At 47.8% G+C, this 21,141-nt stretch overlaps 1 protein-coding gene across 1 annotated transcript in view; it reads right to left on the reverse strand.

Annotated features, from left to right (window-relative positions):
• Positions 1-21,141, reverse strand: part of HABP2 (hyaluronan binding protein 2) — a 35,502-nt gene that overhangs the window by 8,868 nt on the left and 5,493 nt on the right. The window contains exons 2-7 of the mRNA XM_010859312.1: positions 12,050-12,086; positions 5,734-5,844; positions 4,164-4,271; positions 2,630-2,746; positions 1,472-1,591; positions 793-964 (exon numbers count right to left, since the gene is read on the reverse strand). Of these exons, the coding sequence (XP_010857614.1) occupies positions 793-964; positions 1,472-1,591; positions 2,630-2,746; positions 4,164-4,271; positions 5,734-5,844; positions 12,050-12,086 (665 nt within the window). The remainder of the gene's footprint in view (positions 1-792; positions 965-1,471; positions 1,592-2,629; positions 2,747-4,163; positions 4,272-5,733; positions 5,845-12,049; positions 12,087-21,141) is intronic.

Raw genomic sequence — 21,141 nt, forward strand, 5'->3', positions numbered from 1 at the left:
TCTCTGAGAGAGGCTACCCTGCAGACAATCCCATGGAAGGAACAGCTCAAGATCAACGAAAGTGGAAGGGAACTTGTGTGTTGTACAAGGGAAATCCTTCTGCTTAATGGAACCAGTTGAAAGCCATACACAAAATCCCCGTTTCTATATGGAAACCGTATAGAATGTCCTTGGCCTTGGTCAGACAATGAGCAGAGGGAGGAAGGCAACAGAATGGTCTGGAGGCAGCAGATGGGGAAGAAGGTAACTAGTCATCACCAGGGATGGAAATAACATTATTCTTTTCTGGGAAAGCCTGCACATCCTTGTGGCAGAGACTGTAAGACTCACCAAACCTTTCGTTTCCTCCTCTGATGTTCCGTTTCTCCCTTGAAGTTTGTGTGGGACCATGTGACTATTTCTGGTCAATGAAATACGTGTGCTGAAATGATGTGTCACTTCTAGGTTGAGGAGGTAAAAATCTCATCCTCCATATTCCAGGCTCTCCTTGCCCTCCCTGGATATTTGAGTAACTTTGTGGAGTTACCCAACCTACATGACACATGCAGTGTGAGTGAGAAATAAACACTGATGTTTTCAAGCCACTGGGGCTTGGGGTTGTTTGTTACAGCAGCATAACCTAACCTATACTGAGTTGGAAAATCTTCCTATTGATAGTAAGCTGATGAGTTTCAGTGTTCCATTTCAAAATCTCTAAGCTGACTCAGGAAAACTAGGAGCAAGGTGAAGGGACAAGCAAATCCTCACCCTGACAAGTAGCCAAGGCTGAGCAGAGACGTAGGTGAGTTTTACCTGCAGAAATTGTGCTCCCCAATCCCGTGGGCCTCAGCGTCCTCCATAAACATGTTGTACTTCTCCTGCAAGAGGAGGTGGGAGTTCCAGTAAAGGCACGTGTGCTGGTGGATGGTCTTACTCACTCTCCCTCGGTAAGAGTAGCCGTCGTCAACGTAGCAGTCATCAGGACCTCGGAGAGAGCAGGCAAGGATGTGAGAGCTGAGGCCAACGCGTGTCGCACCCGGAAAGGACTTGTCAGCTGTATCAGGTGTGAGAGGACTGGCCTAGATACAGATCACCCTGAGATTCCACCACAGGTCCCAGAAAGAAGGTGGCTTGCAAATGTTCCACCTTCAACCCAGTTTAAAAACACAATCTCATGGGGGTTGGGGATGGGAACTGAATTCTTTAATTTTGGCTCAAACAAGAACTGGTGCACCGAGGGGCATTGAGGTAGGTGCATTGAGGACCGAGGATGCCCAGATGTATTTGACTTGCCTACATATATTCCCGTTGATTACATCCTTTACATGGAGCAGGACACACCCTATGCCCTTCGGTTGGAAGGCTGAGGCAATAGCAGCGCTTGGGAATCTTGACTTGAATCCTGTTCTGCCAAGTCCCCAACAGATAAAGGATTCCAGAGGCCTCCTGTGTGGCTCTGAGATTCTGGAGAAGTGGTGGTAGAGACCCATACCTATTTCACAGAGCTTCCCCTTGAACTGGTCAGGACAGGCACAGGTGAACTTGGACCTCCGCCTCTGCCGGGAGCAGGTGCCACCGTTTTGGCAGGGATTTGGCCTGCACACAGGAACCACTGTGAACACAGGGAGTGGGTCCAGGAAGACTCTTTAGGAGGAGTTGCAGCTACATCTGAGCTGATGAGGAGATGTTCGTGGCACCTTTCTAGTGTCCATCCTTTCACAGAAGGTGGGTCACCAAAGGGGAAAGAGACCCACTGGCATGCTAGTAAACATACACACACACCTTAAGGATGTAAACAAATGTGGGTGAGACAGTATGACAGAGGCCAGCAAAAGTGAGTATATAAGTAGACAGGTCATTCAGTGAAGAACAGCAAGATGCATGGACTGAGCAGGAATTTGGGGCCAGTCTGAGCTAGACTGGAACTTAGCTCTGCCCCTTGATAGCTGTGTAACCATGAGCAAGTTAGCTAACCTCTCTGAACTTCAATTTCTTCATCTGTAAAACTCTTTCTTGTAGTGTTTTTGGGAGAATGTGAGAGAGAATGTAAATCTCCTGGGACAATGCCTGACTCGCAGCAGTGGATAAATATACATGACACATTCTAGGAACAGACTCGGAGAAGGCAATGGCACCCCACTCCAGTACTCTTGCCCAGAAAATCCCATGGATGGAGGAGCCTGGTAGGTTGCAGTCGATGGGATCACTACGAGTCGGACACGAACTATGAGTCAGACACGAACTGAGCGACTTCACTTTCACTTTTCACTTCCATGCATTGGAGGAGGAAATGGCAACCCACTCCAGTGTTCTTGCCTAGAGAATCCCAGGGATGGGGGAGCCTGGTGGGCTGTCGTCTATGGGGTCGCACAGAGTCAGACACAACTGAAGCGACTTAGCAGCAGCAGCAGGAATAGACTGGGGCTTACTTCCTAGCAGCGGGTTTCAAGATGATTTTTTTTATGGGAAGGCACAAAGACTGGTCAATTCCCACTGGACTCTTCAGGGATAGTGAATATTAAAAAGTCTTCGTTAAAAGGGCCATCAAAACTTTGGGTTGGTATCTGGACTTCACACAGTAGGATACTGACATCCTAGGCATAAGTCAGGGTAGAGAGAGCTTAGCATAGAATAGTCTTCCAGAACTTACCTCTGGAACAGTCTGAACCCCTGTAAGGGTGTTTGCAGGCACAGCGGTGGTAAGGAGGACTCTGAGTAATGAGACAGTCTCCCCGGCCACAGGGGTTGTTTTTGCACTTGTTTTGCACTGTGGGAGACCAATAGAGAAGTTTTGCCAAGTACAGGATGTTATTTGGGGCACATTTTACATTGAAAGGTACTTGCACAGTACAATATTTAGGAGGTGGTCCTGGGAGAGGTGGTGGTGGTGATGGTGACTGGTAGAGCATGTGCCCTTGTCCATGGTTCTGAAACACCATGCTACCACCCCCCCCTCCCCATCCCTCACACTCCCCCCTACCCCAAGAAAATTTCCCTCATCCTTGGGTCATGGATGATTGCTTCCCAGTTCCTTAAGAGTTCCTAGTGCTCATAGCCTTTATTATTCTATCTTTATGAGCACTTTGATAATTTTAAAACTTCAACAAATCCAAATGGATCTGCAATTTGAGCTTCTCCACTTTATAGCTGATTTTATGTTCCATTTACAATTTGGTCACTCTTCCAAGAAGTGGAGGATAAGCTCAGATACTGTGCTTGTGCCTGATTTCCCAAACCATCCTGAAGCATTCATTTAGACTTTGTAGTGTTGAAAATGATAGGACGGACTTCCCTGGTGGCCTAGGGGCTAAGATTCCATGCTTCCAGTACAGGGGGCCTGGGTTTGATTCCTGGATGGGGAATTAGATCCCACATGCTACAGTTAAGAGTTTGAATGCCACAACCAAAGATCTCACGTACCCCAACTAAGACCCAGCACAACCAAATAAATAAATGAATATTTTTTTAAGAAAATGGTAGGAATAATTGAAAAGGGCACAGAGAAAAGAAGTCAACCTCAAAACCCTCACTGTCTCCCCCACCCCAGTTATATGGTCACTAGATAGGATGGAATCCAGGTTTTCTCTAAGGGTATAATTGGCCCAAAAGAATTCTATTCCCAATACCTTATCACCTCATGCTATGCCCACAAGAGGTCACTAAAGGCAGACACAGCTTTTATCAGAGTCTTCATGAGTGAGGATGGCAGGAAGAGAGAATCAGGCCCCTGCTGGAATCAGGCCCCAGATCTCTAATTCCTGCTCTTCTCCCAACTAGGATGTGTGACCATGTACAAGTCCTCTGTGTACTCTGGTCTCCCTTTCTCTAACAGGATTGGGCCTTATGTGCCCTGAGCACCTTCCTGCTCCCCTATTTGAGAACACTGTTCTGTTGAAGTTGGTCTAAACACTCTCAACAACAGTAATAACAAGCCCTGATCAGGATCCAGTTTTTATCTCCTCAGTGTTCTCATCTGTGGAATGGACATATTAGTCCAATCTAACACGTGGGGATGAGGACTCAGGAAGATGTTGCCTTGACCGGGCTGAGGAATCCTTTATGCATAATATAATATGTGTGGTTTTCAGCCTTTCCATGGGATTTCTGAGAGCCTCATTAACCCCCTAGAAAGTGCCTGTTATTCAACTTGGAGGAAAGAGTGGATCTGGTGAAGGTACACTCACCATTCTGACACCTGTTTCCAGAGAAAGGGTCCAGACAGCGGCACGTGAAGGTGGCCCCACTGACGAGGCAGTCCCCACCATGTGTACAGGGGTTGGACAGGCATGGGTCTAAAGCACATGAGCAGAAGTCAAGGTTTGCAATGAAAAGCAGGCGAGACACCCCCCTTCGCTCATGGGATTTCTGCCTCCTGCCCCCAAATAAAAGAGGAACTACAGAGCCAGTTATCAGGGAAAGGGGGAAACATGCTTTGCCCTTAAAGATCCAGGAACACTGCCATCACAAGGGCAGAGGGAGGGATTCGGGTTAGTAAGAGGAGAGGCGAGAAGGAATCGTGCCTGTCTCCCTCGGCCTGGCTTTGGATGGGGCCTTTCTCCTGGAGTAACTCCCCTTTCCCGTCATCACTGTCTCTCTCCTCCCAGTCTCGCTGGGAGTGCCACGGGGTCTGTCTCTGATGCTGAAGGCATTTCACAAGCCTGAAGACCTCCCCTACTCCCAGTGCCCAGGGGTGGAGGTCAGGAGTGGGGAACGAAAACCCACCCCTAATGAAACACCAGCCTTCTGAACATCAGGAAAGAAGACCAAAGGCAAGAGGGGGACAGAAGAATTGACGGCGAGGAGGAAATGACCCAGTGGCCTTCATCTTTCTTCAACTACTTGTTCAGTTAGATTTTGTCATATTTCATCTGTGCCTTTGGCTTTTCATGGCTGTCTGAATGGATCTTCCCTTGGGGAATTCTTTATCCTTCTGTTCACACACATTGTTCTTTGGTTCAGGAACTAGGATCCCTGGGCCTGGCTCTTGTTTTGATGGTCCCTTCTGATGTTCCCCTGATGCCCCGGATCTTGGCCCTGCCTTCCAGGCCACTTCGCAGTTACACAGCTTTTATTCCAGCTGCTAAGTGCTTTCCATTCCTTCTCCTGGTTTAGTCACGTGCCTGTGCTTAGGCCCCGCTTCTCATTTTCCTTTCTGTCCCTTTGTGTGGGTTAGGAAGCCACGGAAACAAAAACAAAGGTGGCTGAAGCACACGTGTGAATACACGCATGCACACACACAACCTAACAACTGTGCAAAGCTTCCAAAGAGCGGAAAGAGAAAGGAAGACACAGCGCAGCTGAAAGGGAAGTCCCAATGCCAGCTGTGCATTAGCTACAGTCTGCTGCCTGACGCTAACCGAAATTCTTCTGCATAATTAGGACCCGCATGTCATGAAAGCTCTGGGAATGACTTTGAACATGACTAACCCACAGGGTCGGGAGACCTGAATGATGATGCACTAACTTGCTGTGTGATCTTGGCTAAGTCAGCTCCCCTCGGCCTCACTTGCTTCCCCTGTCATTTGAGGATGGAAGAGATGGTCTCAAACAACCTCTCCAGTTTTCACAGTATATGATTCTAACTGAAAAAAAAAAAAAAACCAAAAAGCCACTCTAAATAACTTTTTCCAAAACCTATTTTATGATCCCATTCAGAGAGGAGGTGGTGAGCCCTTGCATGTGGTCATATGTAAACTCCCTGCTGGGTGGGCTGCTCTCCTTTCGGGAGGGCCCCCAAACAGCTTTGGTACCCACCATCCTCTTCGTAGTACCAGTCAGGGTTGTCAGAATAGGCAGAGGTACTGCTGGCGTTCTCTTCCTGGTTATTATACTCTTGGCTGTACTCATACTGGTCAGGAGTCCAATCTACAGACATGGGAACAGGACAGAAGAAACCCTAATTGTTAGACTTAAAGAAGCCACCATTTTATTTCACTGAAAACCCCATTTTCTGAAGATTTCTAGGTCCTAAAAGAGGCTTCCTGTGTCTTTTCAGCTCCTGACACTAATAGGGTGTATAGAAGGGGTCAAGCATTGTGAATTTTCATTTGAGGGGGTTGTTATGACCCAGTGATCCAGTACTGGCACTTGGCAAGGTCAAGAGTACGTGATTGGAAATGGGAAGAAGATGTCAAGTTCTGGCTTTTCGCTAACCATGACCTGGGACACAAGCCAACTGTGTTCTCGGTGCCTCAGTTTCCTCACCTGTAACAGGAAGATGACTGGGGTCTAGGAATCCTCCAAGTTGCTATACAGATCTGCCCAGGGTCAGATCCAGGGGCACTTGGATGCCTTGTTGGGTGGTTCTATGAATGAAATTTCTCAGTGGGACTTTACCAGTCACTTCAGCTCAATCAAGTCAAAGAAATTTGTCACCTCCCTTTCGGTCACAGCATCAAACTGCTCCCAAGTTATTTCTATAGAGTCATCATAACCGTTAATATTTACTGAGTCTTTACTATGTACCAGGCTCGGTACTAAGCATTTTACATGAACCATCCCATTTCATTCTCCTGAAAATCTAGGAAGTGTATTATTATCTCTACTTTAAACCACACACTAATAGATGTAGCTTATGAACAAAGGCAGCTTATCTCCGCACAACCCCTAAAGTGCACACTCTCCACTTCTTCAGCAGGCCTCTCACACTGCCTCAGAGAATTCACACTTGCCCTTGTCAAAGGGGTCCAGTCATTCCCACTGCACATCCAGCCTGTTAATTAGGAATCACCCAAGAACAACCTTGAGAAGGTTCACAGATCCTGCCCACTGAGAGAAAGGGCCGTGTGTGGCCTTGGCCATGGTGGTAAATCTCACACTAGACCAGTCCACTGGGGAAAGCAGGTGTGTGTAAGGCTGGACCCAAGCTCTTTGTTGTCCGGGGCTTTGGAAGATGTTGGTAGCTCTGCGACTGACAGAGAGAAGTTTGGGATTTAGGAGAAGTAGGGTTGACTTTGCTCTCGCCAGCTGGCAGGAGTGTGGCAAGCCGGCAAGCTGAAGCTGCAAGAAAGCCCTCCTGAGATGCATATGATAATGACGTAGGGGCAAATGCAGATAGCCGACTTGAAAGGGCACTCCCACAGAGCCAGCTGATGGCTCGGAGGATGCCACTTTACCTAAGCCTGATTATCAATCACATTATCTTACTGGTCTCTCAGTCATTCCCTGATAGTCTTTATCGCTCTAGCCTTTGAAAAATCGACTTTTGCACAATGGCTGTTTTATATTTCCCATTAAAATGGAACTATCTTTTTATTTCCTTTTTGAATACGCCAACTCTGGTTCCTTGCCAAAGTTTCACCTCATTTATCACACTGTCAAGTCAAGACTCCCTTTGCTTCCTCATTATTTCGCTCGAGCCGCTTTTCCCCACTATGAAAATGCTCCCAGAGGAGGCCACCTTCCCAGGCAAGAGGATCTAGGTTGAAGATAAGGCCATTGTCTTCCTGGGGCAAATCAAGTTTCTTTCCAGCTAGCTTGATAAAGTAGAGAAAGAGAGGGAGAGTGTGAAGGGAAAAAAATGTTTTTCTGAATTTGACATGAAAGATTTCAAACTGACATTTTGCAGAGACAATGGGTTTGGTAATGAGATGATGGCCCCATTTCTTTCTTTCTTTTTTCTTTGGAGAATTGATTTTTGTTTTCCAACAGGTGTTTAGAGATCAGCGCCTTCGAATTGCTCCTGTAATTTCTCCCATCACTCCCACAAGTTGAGGGTCAGACTGGCTGATCTTGGTTAGACCATTGCAGATATTTGGAAATGAGGGGAGGTTTTTATAGATAGATGGAATGGTATCATTTTTCCAGATGATGAGGGATGGATGAAATGTGTGCTGGAGGGCTTTGACTTGAATCCAGCTCTATTTACAAGGCCTCCTCACCCCTCAGTGAAGCTAAGGAGGGAATGAAACACGTAGATATTGATTATCGTCCTGCTAAGCAAGGCAGTGTGTGTGTGTGTGTGCTCACTCGGATCCGACTCTTTGTGACCCCAGGGACTGTAGCAGCCAGGCTCCTCTGTCCATGGGATTTCCCAAGCAAGAATACTGGAGTGGGTTGCCATTTCCTTCTCCAGGGGGTCTTTATGACCCAGGGATCAAGCCCACGTCTCCAGTATTGCAGGCAGATTCTTTACTGCTGAGCCACCAGGGAAGTTAAGCTGGGGGCAGGGGTTGGGGGACACAAAGTAGATTTTTTACTATATTGGGGTCAGCATCCCTGACCCTCACATTGTTCAAGGGCCGACTATATCATGTAGTAATAACAAACAGACCCACATAGCTTGATTAATATTCAGTTGCTGGTGGGATACAAATTCTAGATACTAGAACTCCTCAATGGCTCAGCTGATTGCAGAATTTTAGGTTGCATGGCTCAATCTTAGAGGGCATAGCTCTTGTACTTCGTATTTAACATGGTCTATCTGATTTGTTTCCTCCAACTGCATAGTTGGCTTCTTAAGAGTAAGAGCCATGTCGGTTCCTCTCTTTCGCTCCACAGTGCCCAACACAGAGCCCTATTAGCCCCTGACATATGTATTTGATAGATCAAGCTTTCCCTCGGGGGCCTAGCCTCCCTTCCTTCTGATCAGCCGACACACGGTGGGCACACGGCTCTGCCAGCAAAGATGGTGTCTGTCTGGTTTAGAGTAAACAGAGAATTCAGGAGAGAAACTGTGAGACTTGGGTCATAGATATTTGGTGAAGACAGTGCCTGATGAGCTTGACAGCAGTATAGACATTTGTCCAAGGGCTTACCTGGGGAGAGAGGGATTGCATGCAGCCCGACATGAAATTTGGTTCCATTGGCAGATTTTAAAAAATCACTCCAGGTTCAAATACAGATTATCAGAAACTATCTCTAGTCTACAGAAAAGGAGAAAGCTTTGAGGGAAGAATGGGGCAGCTGTCAGAAGTATTTCATATCAGGTATAAAAAGAAACCCTTGTGGATTTGTCTAATTATCAGAGTCTGCTTTTAGAATTTATCAGGAAGAATGGTAAGAGTATCTTAACTCCAATAATCCAAATAAGAGGTTATTACACACTCACTATTTTCTATGTATTGGTGACTATACTAAATAAATGTGATTTCACACAATCTGTTTAACCTTAACAAAACAAAACCCTAATGGCATAGGTCTTCTTATTTCTATTTCACAGAAAAGGAAAAGTTAGGGCAGAAGGAGATGATATCAGAACCCCAGTCTACCTGACTCCAGTCTAGTTTGCTTTTTATGAGCCCGGGAGCCTCTTGTGGGTTTGTGTTTCCTGAAAGTCCATGGGTTTTAGCTTCTAGGAAGTAACATGCATTGGGAAATCTCCTTTGGCACGTGCTCCAGGTCCCTGGACTGGGATTATCGTGGTCCCTACAGAAAAACTCCAGAGTTCCTGGGATGGGGCTCTGCAGCTGTTTGGGTTAAAGAGCTCGCCAGATGTGTGGAACGGAGTAGAAATCCCTGGAACGCTGTCCCTGTTGGCACCATCCATCACTGTGGCACAAACCATTCCTCCGAGGGCCGCCCCCAAACCCCAGCCCTGTCAGCCTGCATTTGACGCTTCCAATCGGCTGACAGGGCAAGCCCAGCAGAGACCCTTGCTGGCAGGTGGCAGGACAGCTGATGGATGCGCTCAGCCTGTGTTGCTGGGCCCAGTCTAGCCGGCTTTGAAGAGGCATTTCCATAGGCTTGTGGGCTGTTGTGTCACCTGCTTTGGGGAGATGGGCAGAGTCTGTGTTGTTTGATGGCCACCTCCTCTGCCACCCGTTGGGGACTGTGTCCTGGCCCCGTCTGTGCCAGCCAGGCCGTCACCACGCACTGACTCCAGCAGGATCAACCACAGCAGCAGCTTGCCCATGGACATGAGCACAGTGTATCTCTGGCCCCACCATTGTCTAAAGACGGCGGGGAATCTGACAAAATTCCATCAAAGTATAACCCTCAGATGAAATTAAATCAGACACAAACAGAGGAGTCTTTAGAACCTAACCTGTTCTTTGCAGACAGACCCAGTCATGACATCTCACCTCATTCCACAGCCACAGGCTGACCGAACACCTTGAGAGGGACTCGGAAAACTGTGGGTGGCCTGCTCCAAGGTCCCTTCTTCTACTCACTGAACTCTCAGAAGCCATTGGCAGAGTTCTTATAAAGTCCAGAAGCTCAGCATGTTAAATTCCACTCTTTCCACTCCCTATTGCTGTTGTTTAGTTGCTAAGTCGTGGCCGACTCTTTGAGAGCCCGTGGACTGCAGCACGCCAGGCTTCCCTTTCCTTCCCTGTCTCCTGGAGTTTGCTCAAACTCATGTCCATTAAGTGGTTTTTCAGCCTGTGCTTGAATACCACCAGGGATGGAGAACACACTATTTTCCAAGAGCCCCAAAGCCCACTGAGATTTTTTTTGAGAACTCTGATGATCTACTATTTGCAGATTAAATCTGACACTATAGTTTCCAATCTGTTTAATTAAAACTGAGAGCTTTGTGGACGCAAAGTCCCTTTTCTGTGACATCTGTTCAGCAGAACCACTGCATATAGTCCACGTTCTTTACGCTGTTCACTGCACAATCCAGGGCATCGTAAACTTAGAGTCATTGTAGATGTCTTTTGCAACTTTCTGGCAGGTGGCAGTAAAGTGTGTTGAGGTAGATATCCCTCTTAATTCCCACAAAGGCTACCTCATGGACTAAGGGTGGGGCTGCTCTTCAAATACATGGAGAGTGAGGTCCCTTGAGACTTCAACATCCTGTTTCTTCTTCTGTGTGACCACACAGTTCTGCAGCTGTGTCTCCTGGACACCCAGACTACAGCAGCCCATTCAGTGGTGCCTGAGAAGTTTTGTGCAGAAGGCTGGGGTGGGGGCAGCTTGTCCCATCTCTGGACTTTGGACCTTCCCTGGATTCCACATGTGGACCCTGCTGGTCTGGCCATCCAAGGGAGCCCTCCCTGAAATACGATCCTTCCAAGGAATTACATGTTGTTGAATTCAACACTCTCTTGTGCTTTGAGCAAAGACCCCGATCCTTTCAAACCCCAGCATGCCACACTCATGTATATTTCTTACCAGTTTCACAAATGTTCCCTAAGCACATGGGGTGGGATAAGGTCGCTTGCCTTGAGCTGGCACAAGTCTGTCTGCCCATGTAGGGCTTTGCTGCCAGAGAATATTGACTGTCAAGCTGAATTTGACCCAGTGCCATCTTTGCTCCAAAGAGACCCTTGATCCAAAGCTGAGACATGACTGTAGTCTCCTTGTGCCTGGCTCGTGTCCTCTGCGGGTGACCAACATGGGGCACTACCAGTGGGGGATGCGTTCTACCCCCCAAGTGAAGTAGTGAGTGGAGTTAACTCCCTTGGGTCTCAGAGCAGCAAAAAGAGACTCGGACCTGGAGACAGAGACCCACAGGGGACCAGATGCCGGAAGGAGCAGCTTTGCTCAGCCCAGGGTACCAGACAGAGGAAACAGGATGGGGAGAAGGTGAGAGGTGGCAGGTATGTCTGTGAGAGAAGAGCTTGTGTGAAAGAACACTGAGGAAACAAAGCCGGTGGAGGAGCATCCCAGTGGGGCTGCTGGTGGGAGGCCATCAGCAGGGATGGGCCAGCCTGGAGCCTGCCTACATGGCACCACCCTTTCCACAGAGAGATGCCGGCCTGCCACTGATGGAGTGGAGAGAGTAGGGTAGCCCAGGGCTGCATCCCTGGAGCCATTGCTCAAGACATCCTCCCTTTGCCAAGGCAAAGTGTCTCATCTCAGCATTAGTAGGCTGTGTGACCTGGGGCAGGTTACTTCCCCTCTCTGAGCCTGTTTCCTTCTCTGAGAAATGAAGGGGTTTAACCACTTCAGCAGTTTTTCTCTTGGAGTCCTGAGGCAACATCAGTCAACTCAAAATTGTGTGAAACACTGTTTGTGGACACATAAACACCCAGGAGTATATTTCTTTGGGGAAATCCTCAAAGGGGTCCAAGCCACTTCCGAAACATTGGACCCCTGGGGGCACACGCACACTCACATCCCTTTTCTCCATCCCAGAACCAGCCTGTGGGGTGAGCAGCCCCAGGGCAGTCTGCACACTCACCTGGGTCCGGCTCTGTGAGAAAAGACAGCAGGGAGAGCTGAAAGAGAAAATGACAGAGAGAGGAGCAAGGTTGAGTTCTCTGAGCTGTTTGGGCTCTTTCCTGAGCTCCCGTGAGCTGAAAGGGGCTGTTTTGGGGTCATAGCCAGGGCATAGCAGCACTAGGTACTTTCTGATGGCTGGGGGCATGGGAGTGTGGACTGGAGAGAATGGTAAGGCCTATTTGACCACGCTCCCCACTCTTCCTGTGCTGGTTGAGCATCCGAAACATCCCTCTTCTCCTCAGTATGGATGCAGAGTGCTTGCACTTACCTGTTCCCAGGGTGAAACCTGGCTGCCCAGGTACCGACCGTTTTCTTAGTTACAGCGATCACCATGTATTGTGTGTCTCCTCTGCCTGACTATACACTGCTGCATTTAACTCTTACAACAACCCTATGAAGAGGTTGCATTAGCACCTTCACAGGTGAGGAAATTGAGTTTCAGAGGTCACACAGCTGTGAGAGGATTCACATTTATGCCCATGTCTAGGTGATTGCCTTAGACTTCTCTGGTGGCTCAGAGGGTAAAGAATCTGCCTGCAATGCAGCAGACCTAGATTCAGTCCCTGGGTTGGAAAGATTCCCTGGAGAAGGGAATGGCGACCCACTCCAGTATTCCTGCCTGGGAAACCCCAAGGACAGAGGAGCCTGGTGGGCTACAGTCCATGGGGTTGTAAAGAGTTGGACACAACTGAGCGACTGTCACACAACAGCTCTTTAAGGTTGGAGATGGACAGATGTTTAAACTCTCCAGTTGCTCCTCATTGTTCTCGGAACAAAATAGGAACACCTGCCATGACCTATGAACCTCATCCCAGACCCTTTTCTCCAAATGTTGTTTCTCTCCTGATGCTCCAACTAGACCTGGGTTCAAAATGGCACCAGCCGAGCTCTTCCCTCCTTGGGGCTTTTGCACTTGTTCCTTCTGCCTAGATAGCTTGCCCCACCATTCCTCCCTTGCCTCCATGTCAGCTTGAATGTCATCCTCTCTGCATCTTTCCTGCCTCCCCCATCAGTATGACACACCCCAGTGGTTTTGTCTCTGCACCCATTCATTTCCTCCATGGTGCCCATTACTGCTTATAATTTTATATGTGTTTATTTGCATGTTATCTGTTGCTCACATCAAACTCTGATTCTCTAGAAAATCAAGGCTCTTTCTGTTTCACCACTGATGTATTTAGCCATTATCCAGCAGTGTTTGGCATATGGCGTGCCTCAACATAGGTTTGCTGAAAAAATAGATAATGGTAGGAATAGTGTTTGCGTTGTTCTTAAAATGATGTCAGTCAGTCAGTTCAGTCGCTCAGTCATGTCCGACTCTTTGTGACCCCATGGGCTGCAACATGCCAGGCTTCCCTGTCCATCACCAGCTCCCAGAGCTTGCTCAAACTCATGTCCATCAAGTCCGTGATGCCATCCAACCATCTCATCCTCTGTTGTCCCCTTTGTTTTTAAAATGCAGTACATCAAAAAAAAAAGAGAAAGTGTTATTTATTTAATAGGTGGAATATTTCCTTTCAGTTAAATCAGAGATCAGCAAAAAAAAAAAAAAAAAGCTCTGAAGCCGAAGCCAGATTGTGTTTTTGCCAATAAAGTTTTATTGGAACACGGCCCCTCCCACCTGCTTGTATACTGACTTTAACTCTTTCCATGCTATAATGGGAGGACAGTTGTGACAGAAACAGTATAGTCCCAAATGTTTCCTGTCTGGAACTTTACAAGGAAGGTTTGCTGACCTCTGTCTTAGGAAACAGGAGCTCCGTCTTCTGACAGGCTTCCCTTTGGTTCTCAGTGGCCAGGAAGCTGCTGTCAGTATGATGTATTTTCCTGGTACCCAGTCTAGGCAGTTTCGTATATTTGCTTCCTCCACCTCCAGCAGAAGCTTCAGTTTTCTGTTTCACTGTAGCGCCTTCAGTCATTTTTGGGTAAAATGGTAAGAAGAAAGAATGCATTCGACATGGTGTACGAAGGGCACAACAGTCTAGACAAAAATGCTTATCCTGAATCTGCTCATGAAGAACATGACAGACAGAAAGCGTGGGCTTTCTGCAAAACAGCTAGCCTCAACTCTGCAAGCCTGTCAGTGTCATAAAAGATGAAAAAGATGGGAAGATTGTTCCCTATTAATGAGACTAGAGAGACCTGACAACCAAATGCAGCGAAGGATCCTTGATTGGATCCTAGATTTAAAAAAAAAAAAGCCCTGAAGAATATCATTGGGACTATCTGGAAATTTGAATATAGACCTAGGTTATACAGTATTATTGTGTCAATGTTGAGTTTCTTGAGTGTGATAATGGAAGTGTGGTTTTATAGAAAATGCCTTTGTTCTAAGAAGGTCCTGAAGCAGGGAGTGGGATGGCTGCAGTTTAGTTGCGAAGGATCCAGCAAAGCAAACAACTAACCAACCAACCAGCCAAAGCAAATGTGTGTACATAAAATCAGGGCAGAAAGCAACATGGCAAATGATCAGTGTTGCATCTGTCTGGGTGAAAAATATTCACTGTATTATTCTTTCCACTTTTCTAGAGGTTTGACAAATTATAAAATAAAAAGCTGGGGAGGAGAAAGGATGCAGAAACAGAAGTCATTTGCTGCCCGGAGTGCGCCTGTTTTGGAGAGGTGAGGGCAGGTCGGCAGAGGAATGGCAGGCTCAGGGCTCAGGGTGTTTCTGGCCCTGGGGAGTGTCTGATGTTGATACCTCCGGGCTTGGGTGCCAGGTAGGTGCCAGAGAAGAGGAATGAGGGGACCCTGGAACAAATGTTACCCCCTCCTTCAATCTTATCCTCGTCACAGCCTGTCAGCTCAGCCTTGATCCAGTCCTTTGTCTGTCTCTTCCTCCCTCCATGAAGCTGTCTGGAGGCCAGGGCCTGTCCCTCTCTACCGGCCTTCATCCAGGCCTGCAGGACTTAGGCCAGGCCAGAGCCCCACATTTTAACTGGAACCTGGAGCCTGAGGGACGGCTGGGTGCTGCACTGCTCGTGGCCAGCAGGTGGCAGACGTGCCCTTCGCAGGAGTTGGAACCGGAGCTGGAGCTCAAATGGAAACTAAACAAAAAGAAAGCAGGACCTTCCCAAGCTGGGGGCCCTTCAGATCCCTCGGGCTCTGGGAGTCTGAAACAGCTGCCTCCCAGCTGTGCACCCTGGGCTGATGTCAAGGGGTCCCAGGGGTCCGAAGCAGGCCCACTTATTTCGTGAATCACTGGATCCACCCACAGAAAAGAGGCTATGGTGGAAACGTGGATACTGGCAGTCACACCACCAGGCTGGACCAAACCAGAAAGGCCACAAGAATCGCCGGTTGTTTGCGCCATACACCTGGATCCTGTGGCTCACCTGGGTGATGGCAGGGCATGAGGATTGTGAATAGACAGCATCTACCTACTTTCATCCCTATAATCCATTCTGTTCCTACAGAGAGAGACAGGGAAAGGATAAGAATTCTTATTCCTGGGACTTGTAAATCCAAAGAGGAAGATCACTGGTGCAAAACAAGGAGAATGGGGAGAAGGAGGGGGACAACTATGATCTCAGTTCACATTTATTAACACCTGACAGTTGCCAAGGACTGTGCTAAATGTTTTATGTGCATTTTGTCCCTTTTATTGCACATAATCTTCGATAATTGGAGTACTATAATTGTGTCCATTGCAGACGTTAAGTTACCGAAAGTAACTCAGCTAGTAAATGCTGGAGCCAGAGTAGAATGGAGCCAGTCTTATGCCAGAGCCATTGTGTGAGGGATGAGGGACCCACCGCACGCAAGCATGATAATGAAGGAAGTAGGAGAGCCACCCAATCCTAAGAGAGGCAGGGCACTCTCTGGTGAAGAGATTGGGCCCCTGTCTTTGGAAAGTTTTTGCAGGTCCTACCCAGACTAGCTCAGGCCTGGCAGACACAGAAAGGGCCGCTAGGCTCCAGGGGCATCCAGGGTAGGGACAAAAGTCAGCTGGAGCCTCAGCCAGTTCACTGTGACAAACATGTTTCAGCAAACATCTCCACCCAGATCGAAAGGCGCACAAGCTACTGCCTGCTTCTTCCGTCATGTGTATCCCCAGTCTCACCATGGCTGAGTGCTCACAAACTGCCCAGCTCCTCTGAGAGGGCTAGGAATAGCTACTTCTGGCACGTGGGAAGGTAGACGTTTTGCAGTAGATTCATTGAGACCCCTTGAGATCCAACTGCTGGTCCATCTCTAATCAGGCTTTCACGATGGATCCATGCCTCAGGACTTTGGCCTTCCCCAGTTGGAAGGACTGATGCTGAAGCTTAAACTCCAATATTTTGGCCACCTAATGTGAAGAACTGAGTCATTGGAAAAGACCCAGATGCTGGGAAAGATTGAAGGCAGGAGGAGAAGGGGATGACAGAGGATGAGATGGTTGAATGGCATCACTGACTCAATGGACATGAATTTGAGCAAGCTCCGGGTGTTGGTGATGGACAGGGAAGCCTGGTGTGCTGCAGTCCACGGGGTCACAAAGAGATACGACTGAGCGACTGAACTGAACTGAACTAAACTGAGTTAGAAGCAAATTACTAGCAATGTTAACATCTCACCCCCTTACCCAGTCACCAGTGAGCATAATATGGTGTCTTCTAGGCTAAGGATAGTTTTGGGGGGAAGGCGGCTGGGGGGAGGGGGGCGCAGAGAGAGGGATCCTGTGACTTACAGCATAATCTTCTGGGGGGTGGAGGGCATTGTGGTCTAATCTCTTCTGTCCTATCTTTAATCTAGTGATTATTTCAACACAGGCTCTTCCTCTACTTTTGACAATTCTAAACCTTCTAGAAAACAAAACAAAAAAGCAGAGACTAAAAGTCTGTGTTGATGGTCTCTAGGAATTAACTATTAGGACATTTTCTCAGAAGGCAGAATGCTAAAGAATTGATGTTTTTGAACTGTGCTGCTGGAGAAGACTCCTGAGAGTCCCTTAGATAGCAAGGAGATCAAACCAGTCAATCTTAAGGGAGATCAACCCTGAATATTCACTGGAAGGACTGATGCTGAAGCTGAAGCTCCAGTATTTTGGTCATCTGATGCAAAGAGCCGACTCACTGAGAAGACCCTGTGCTGGGAAAGATCAGGGGCAGAAGGAGAAGAGGGTATCAGAGGATGAGATGGCTGGACAGCATCACTGGTGCAGTGAACATGAACTAGGGCAAACTCTGGGAGATGGGGAGGAACAGGAGGCCTGGTGTGCTGCTCCATGGTGTCGCAAAGTCAGACTCAACTGGACGACTGAACAGCAAGAACATCACAATATGTTCTCAAAGGACTGGGAAGCTGTAGAGCAAAGAGCTGGGGCTAGACCTGACCTCTGGGGCTAGAACCTTGGCTTAGAATGAGCCAATAGCGGAACAACCTTTCACCTGGTAGGTAAGATTGGAACTCATACCCCAGCCATCTCTTTCTCTTTGGATGTTCTTCCAAGCCCTGGTGGTAGACCAGATGTCACTACACACCAGGGAAGGATTTGCATTGCTCCTAAAGGCAGCTGGAGAGAACTGCATTGTGGCCATGTGAAGCTGCAGGGCTGGGAAGCGAGCCACGAGCAGGAGTGCACAACTCAGCAGGGCCTGTCCCCACTGCTGGACCAAGCGCTCAGTGTTGGGGTAAGAGGTGGAGGTGACAGAGGACAGGGGTTGCCAGTATTCCAGTCACCATTCCAGCTGCTGCTTCCTTCATACCATCCATCTGCTCTGGCCCCTGCCGCAAACATAAGCTATGTCCTGAGATGAACAATTATGCAAAGCCTCAGCTATTTTTAAAAAATTGTAAAATATATGCACCATACCACTGTTTCATTTTAACCATTTTTAAGTATACCATTAAGTGGCATTAATTACATTCACAGTATTATGTAACCATCACCACTATCTATAGCCAAAACTTTTTCATCATTCCCAACATATAAACTCTGTATCCATTAAATAATAACTCTCGGGCTCCCCTGATGGTCCAGTGCTGAAGAATCCACCTTGAAATACATGGGACACTGGTTCCAGCCCTGGTCTGGAAAGATTCCACATGCTTTGGCATAAATGGGCCCAGGAGCCACAACTATTGAAGCCTTTGCAGCTATAGTCTGTGTTCTGCAGCAAGAGAAGCCACCACAACGAGAAGCCCAAGTACTACAGCCAGAGAAGCCCCCAGTCGCCACGACTAGAGAAACCCCGTGCACAGCAACGAAGACCCAGCACAGCCAAAAAATAAGTGAATAAATAAAAAATTTAAAAATAACTCTCTTCCTTCCTCCTCCAAGCCCTCAGTAACCTTTATTGTACTTCGTCACTATGAATTTACCTAGTCTAGGCACCTCGTATAAGTAGGCAATGGCAACCCACTCCAGTACTCTTGCCTGGAAAATCCCATGGATGGAGGAGCCTGGTAGGCTGCAGTCCATGGGGTTGCTAGGATTCGGACACAACTCAGCGACTTCACTTTCACTTTTCACTTTCATGCATTGGAGAAGGAAATGGCAACCCACTCCAGTGTTCTTGCCTGGAGAATCCCAGGGACGGGGGAGCTTGGTGGGCTGCTGTCTATGGGGTCGCACAGAGTCAGACATGACTGAAGCGACTTAGCAGCAGCATGTAAGTAGAATCATACAATACGTGTCTTTCTATGACTGGCTTTATGTCACCACTATTCATGTTTTCAAGGTTCATCCATGTTGTAGCATATATCAAAATTTTTTCCTTTTTATAGCTAAATAGTATTCCATGGCATATCACGGTTTATCCATTCATCTGCTGATGGACACTTGGGTTGTGATATCCTTTGCCTATATGAATAAGGCTGCTATGAACATTGGTGTACACGTAGCTGTTTGAGTCCCTAATTTCCATTCTTTGGGTTTGATATTAGAAGTGGAGTTGCTAGATCACGTTGTAATTCTATGTTTAACTTTTTAAGAAACCACCATGCTCTTCCACAGTGGCTGCACCATTTATTTCCACCAGCAATAAATGAGAGCTCTGATTTTTTCACATCCTCACCAATACTTGTTATTTTTCATTTTCAAAGGGTTCTAGGCATCCTGATAGGTGTGAAGTGGTGCCGCTCCGTCCTTTGTGGTCAAAGGAAATCTCATCCTTGCTTTAGCACATGAACTATCCATCCATTGCACATGCGCGCTGCTATCCTAGCAGTGGCTTCACTGTGGCTTTGCTTTCATCTGGAGCTGGAGGGAAGGAGGGAAGGTTCTAATGGGAAAATTCGAGGCCAAAGGAGAAGCAGCATCCAGTGGTCCCTCTGGGTGGTCTCCTTCTTGGGACACTGGGCAAAGCTGTTTATAGGACCACAGTGATGAGCCAGGAGGTGAAGGGGAGCTGGCCCAGACCCTTTACATGCAAAGGAGGAAGCTCAGGCCCAGTGGGATGACGCACTCCTGTAAGGACATGAGGGGATTGGGCTGGGGAGGAAGTCAAGGCTGGATCCCTTCACTCTGAGGCAGTCACCTGTGCCCGACCCAGGGCCACCTACACGACCTCTGCTCAGTTAGCTGCGGACTGGACTGCACAGCATTTGCAATCGGTTGCTCTTCACATAAGCACTTGGTGAGAGATACTGGTGCAAATGGGTTATCGCAGGAGCTTGCAGGGAGGGAGCCAAAGGATCAGGCATGAGACCATCCAGTATGAGGAGGTTGGAGAAAAACACATTTCTGGATGCGATCATGCTCTTGGGAGCCCACTGAAATGGCAAATGAATGAACAAAAGAGTGGGTTGGCCTTGTGTCTGAGGCCCACCACATGGGCACAAGCCCCAATATTCCCCTCCTCCGCCAGTCAGTTCTCAGGAAAAGCCCGGGGCTTCCCAGGGAGGTGGACTTCCCTGGTGACTCAGATGATAAAGAATCCACCTGCAATGCAGAACTGTTTTTGATCCCTGGGTTGGGAAGATCCCCTGGGAAGGGAATGGCAACCCACTCCAGTAATCTTGCCTGGAGAATTCCATGGACAGAAGAACTTGGAGGGCAGGTTATAGTCCACCGGGTCATAAAGAGTCAGTCGCAACTAAGCAACTGTCTCTCTCACTTTTTTCACTTTCCCAGGAAACTAACTTCCCACAAATGGGAACCAGTTCCATCCCCGAAGCTGTCTTTACGTCTGTGTTTTCCCTGGTGTGGCATGTGAACTGCTGCTGGTATCCAAGTTGATTCGGGTGGTGCCTGGCCAGGGGAGACATCACGTCAAAACACAGTGTGAGAAAGCCATTTCCTTCTCAGTTTTACTGTAAGCTCTCCCAATCCCATAACAAAGACAGACTGGGGTGGTGCTGGTAAGTCCTTCTCCTCCAAAGTGAAGTATTAGTTGCTCAGTCATGTCTGCCTCTTTGTGAGATCATGGACTGTAGCCCACCAGGCTCCTCTGTCCATGGAATTCTCCAGGCAAGAATACTGGAGTGGGTTGCCATTTCCTTCTCCAGGGGATCTTCCCAACCCAGGGATCAAACCCAGGTCTATCTCATTGCAGGTAGATTCTTTACCATCTGAGCCACTCTTCCTAATCTTCCCTCCTACCAAGAAGAAAGCAGAGTTCCGCGTGGAGTTTTAGAATGACAGCTGCAGCCAGTTGGAATTCAATATCATTGTTTCCTTTTCTTTGATTTTCCAATTTATAGTAGTGACAGTTGTTTCCTTTCAAAATAAATCTATTTAGGTTGACAGAAAGTATTAAGAAACTAGTCTGGGCTTTGGCAAAATTTCTGAAGATGGATTCATTCATGACTAAAGTTTTGAAAGCCCTGAGCTAACGGGCTAGCCATCTAGCAAGACTTGATCTCTCTCGCGTTGGAAAGAAAAGCTTCAGGGATTGCTGGAGAAGCTTCCAGGTGGGAGTGACTTTTCCTCCTGCCTGAAGCTGGAATCTGAGGCCACTGTCCCTCTGGACACGTTCCATTCCACATTGAAGGTCTCAGTCGTTTCAGGGTAGTGCCTGTCACAGCAACCTCTAACACAGAGGTTATGAATTTGGGACCAGCATCAAGCCATCCTGGGTTTGAATCCCAGCTCTGTAACCTCACGGGGCAGCCATCTGTGCAGAT

This window comes from Bison bison, unplaced genomic scaffold (assembly GCF_000754665.1).
Source record: "Bison bison bison isolate TAMUID 2011002044 unplaced genomic scaffold, Bison_UMD1.0 scf7180017864456, whole genome shotgun sequence".
NCBI classification, from domain to species: Eukaryota; Metazoa; Chordata; class Mammalia; order Artiodactyla; family Bovidae; genus Bison; species Bison bison.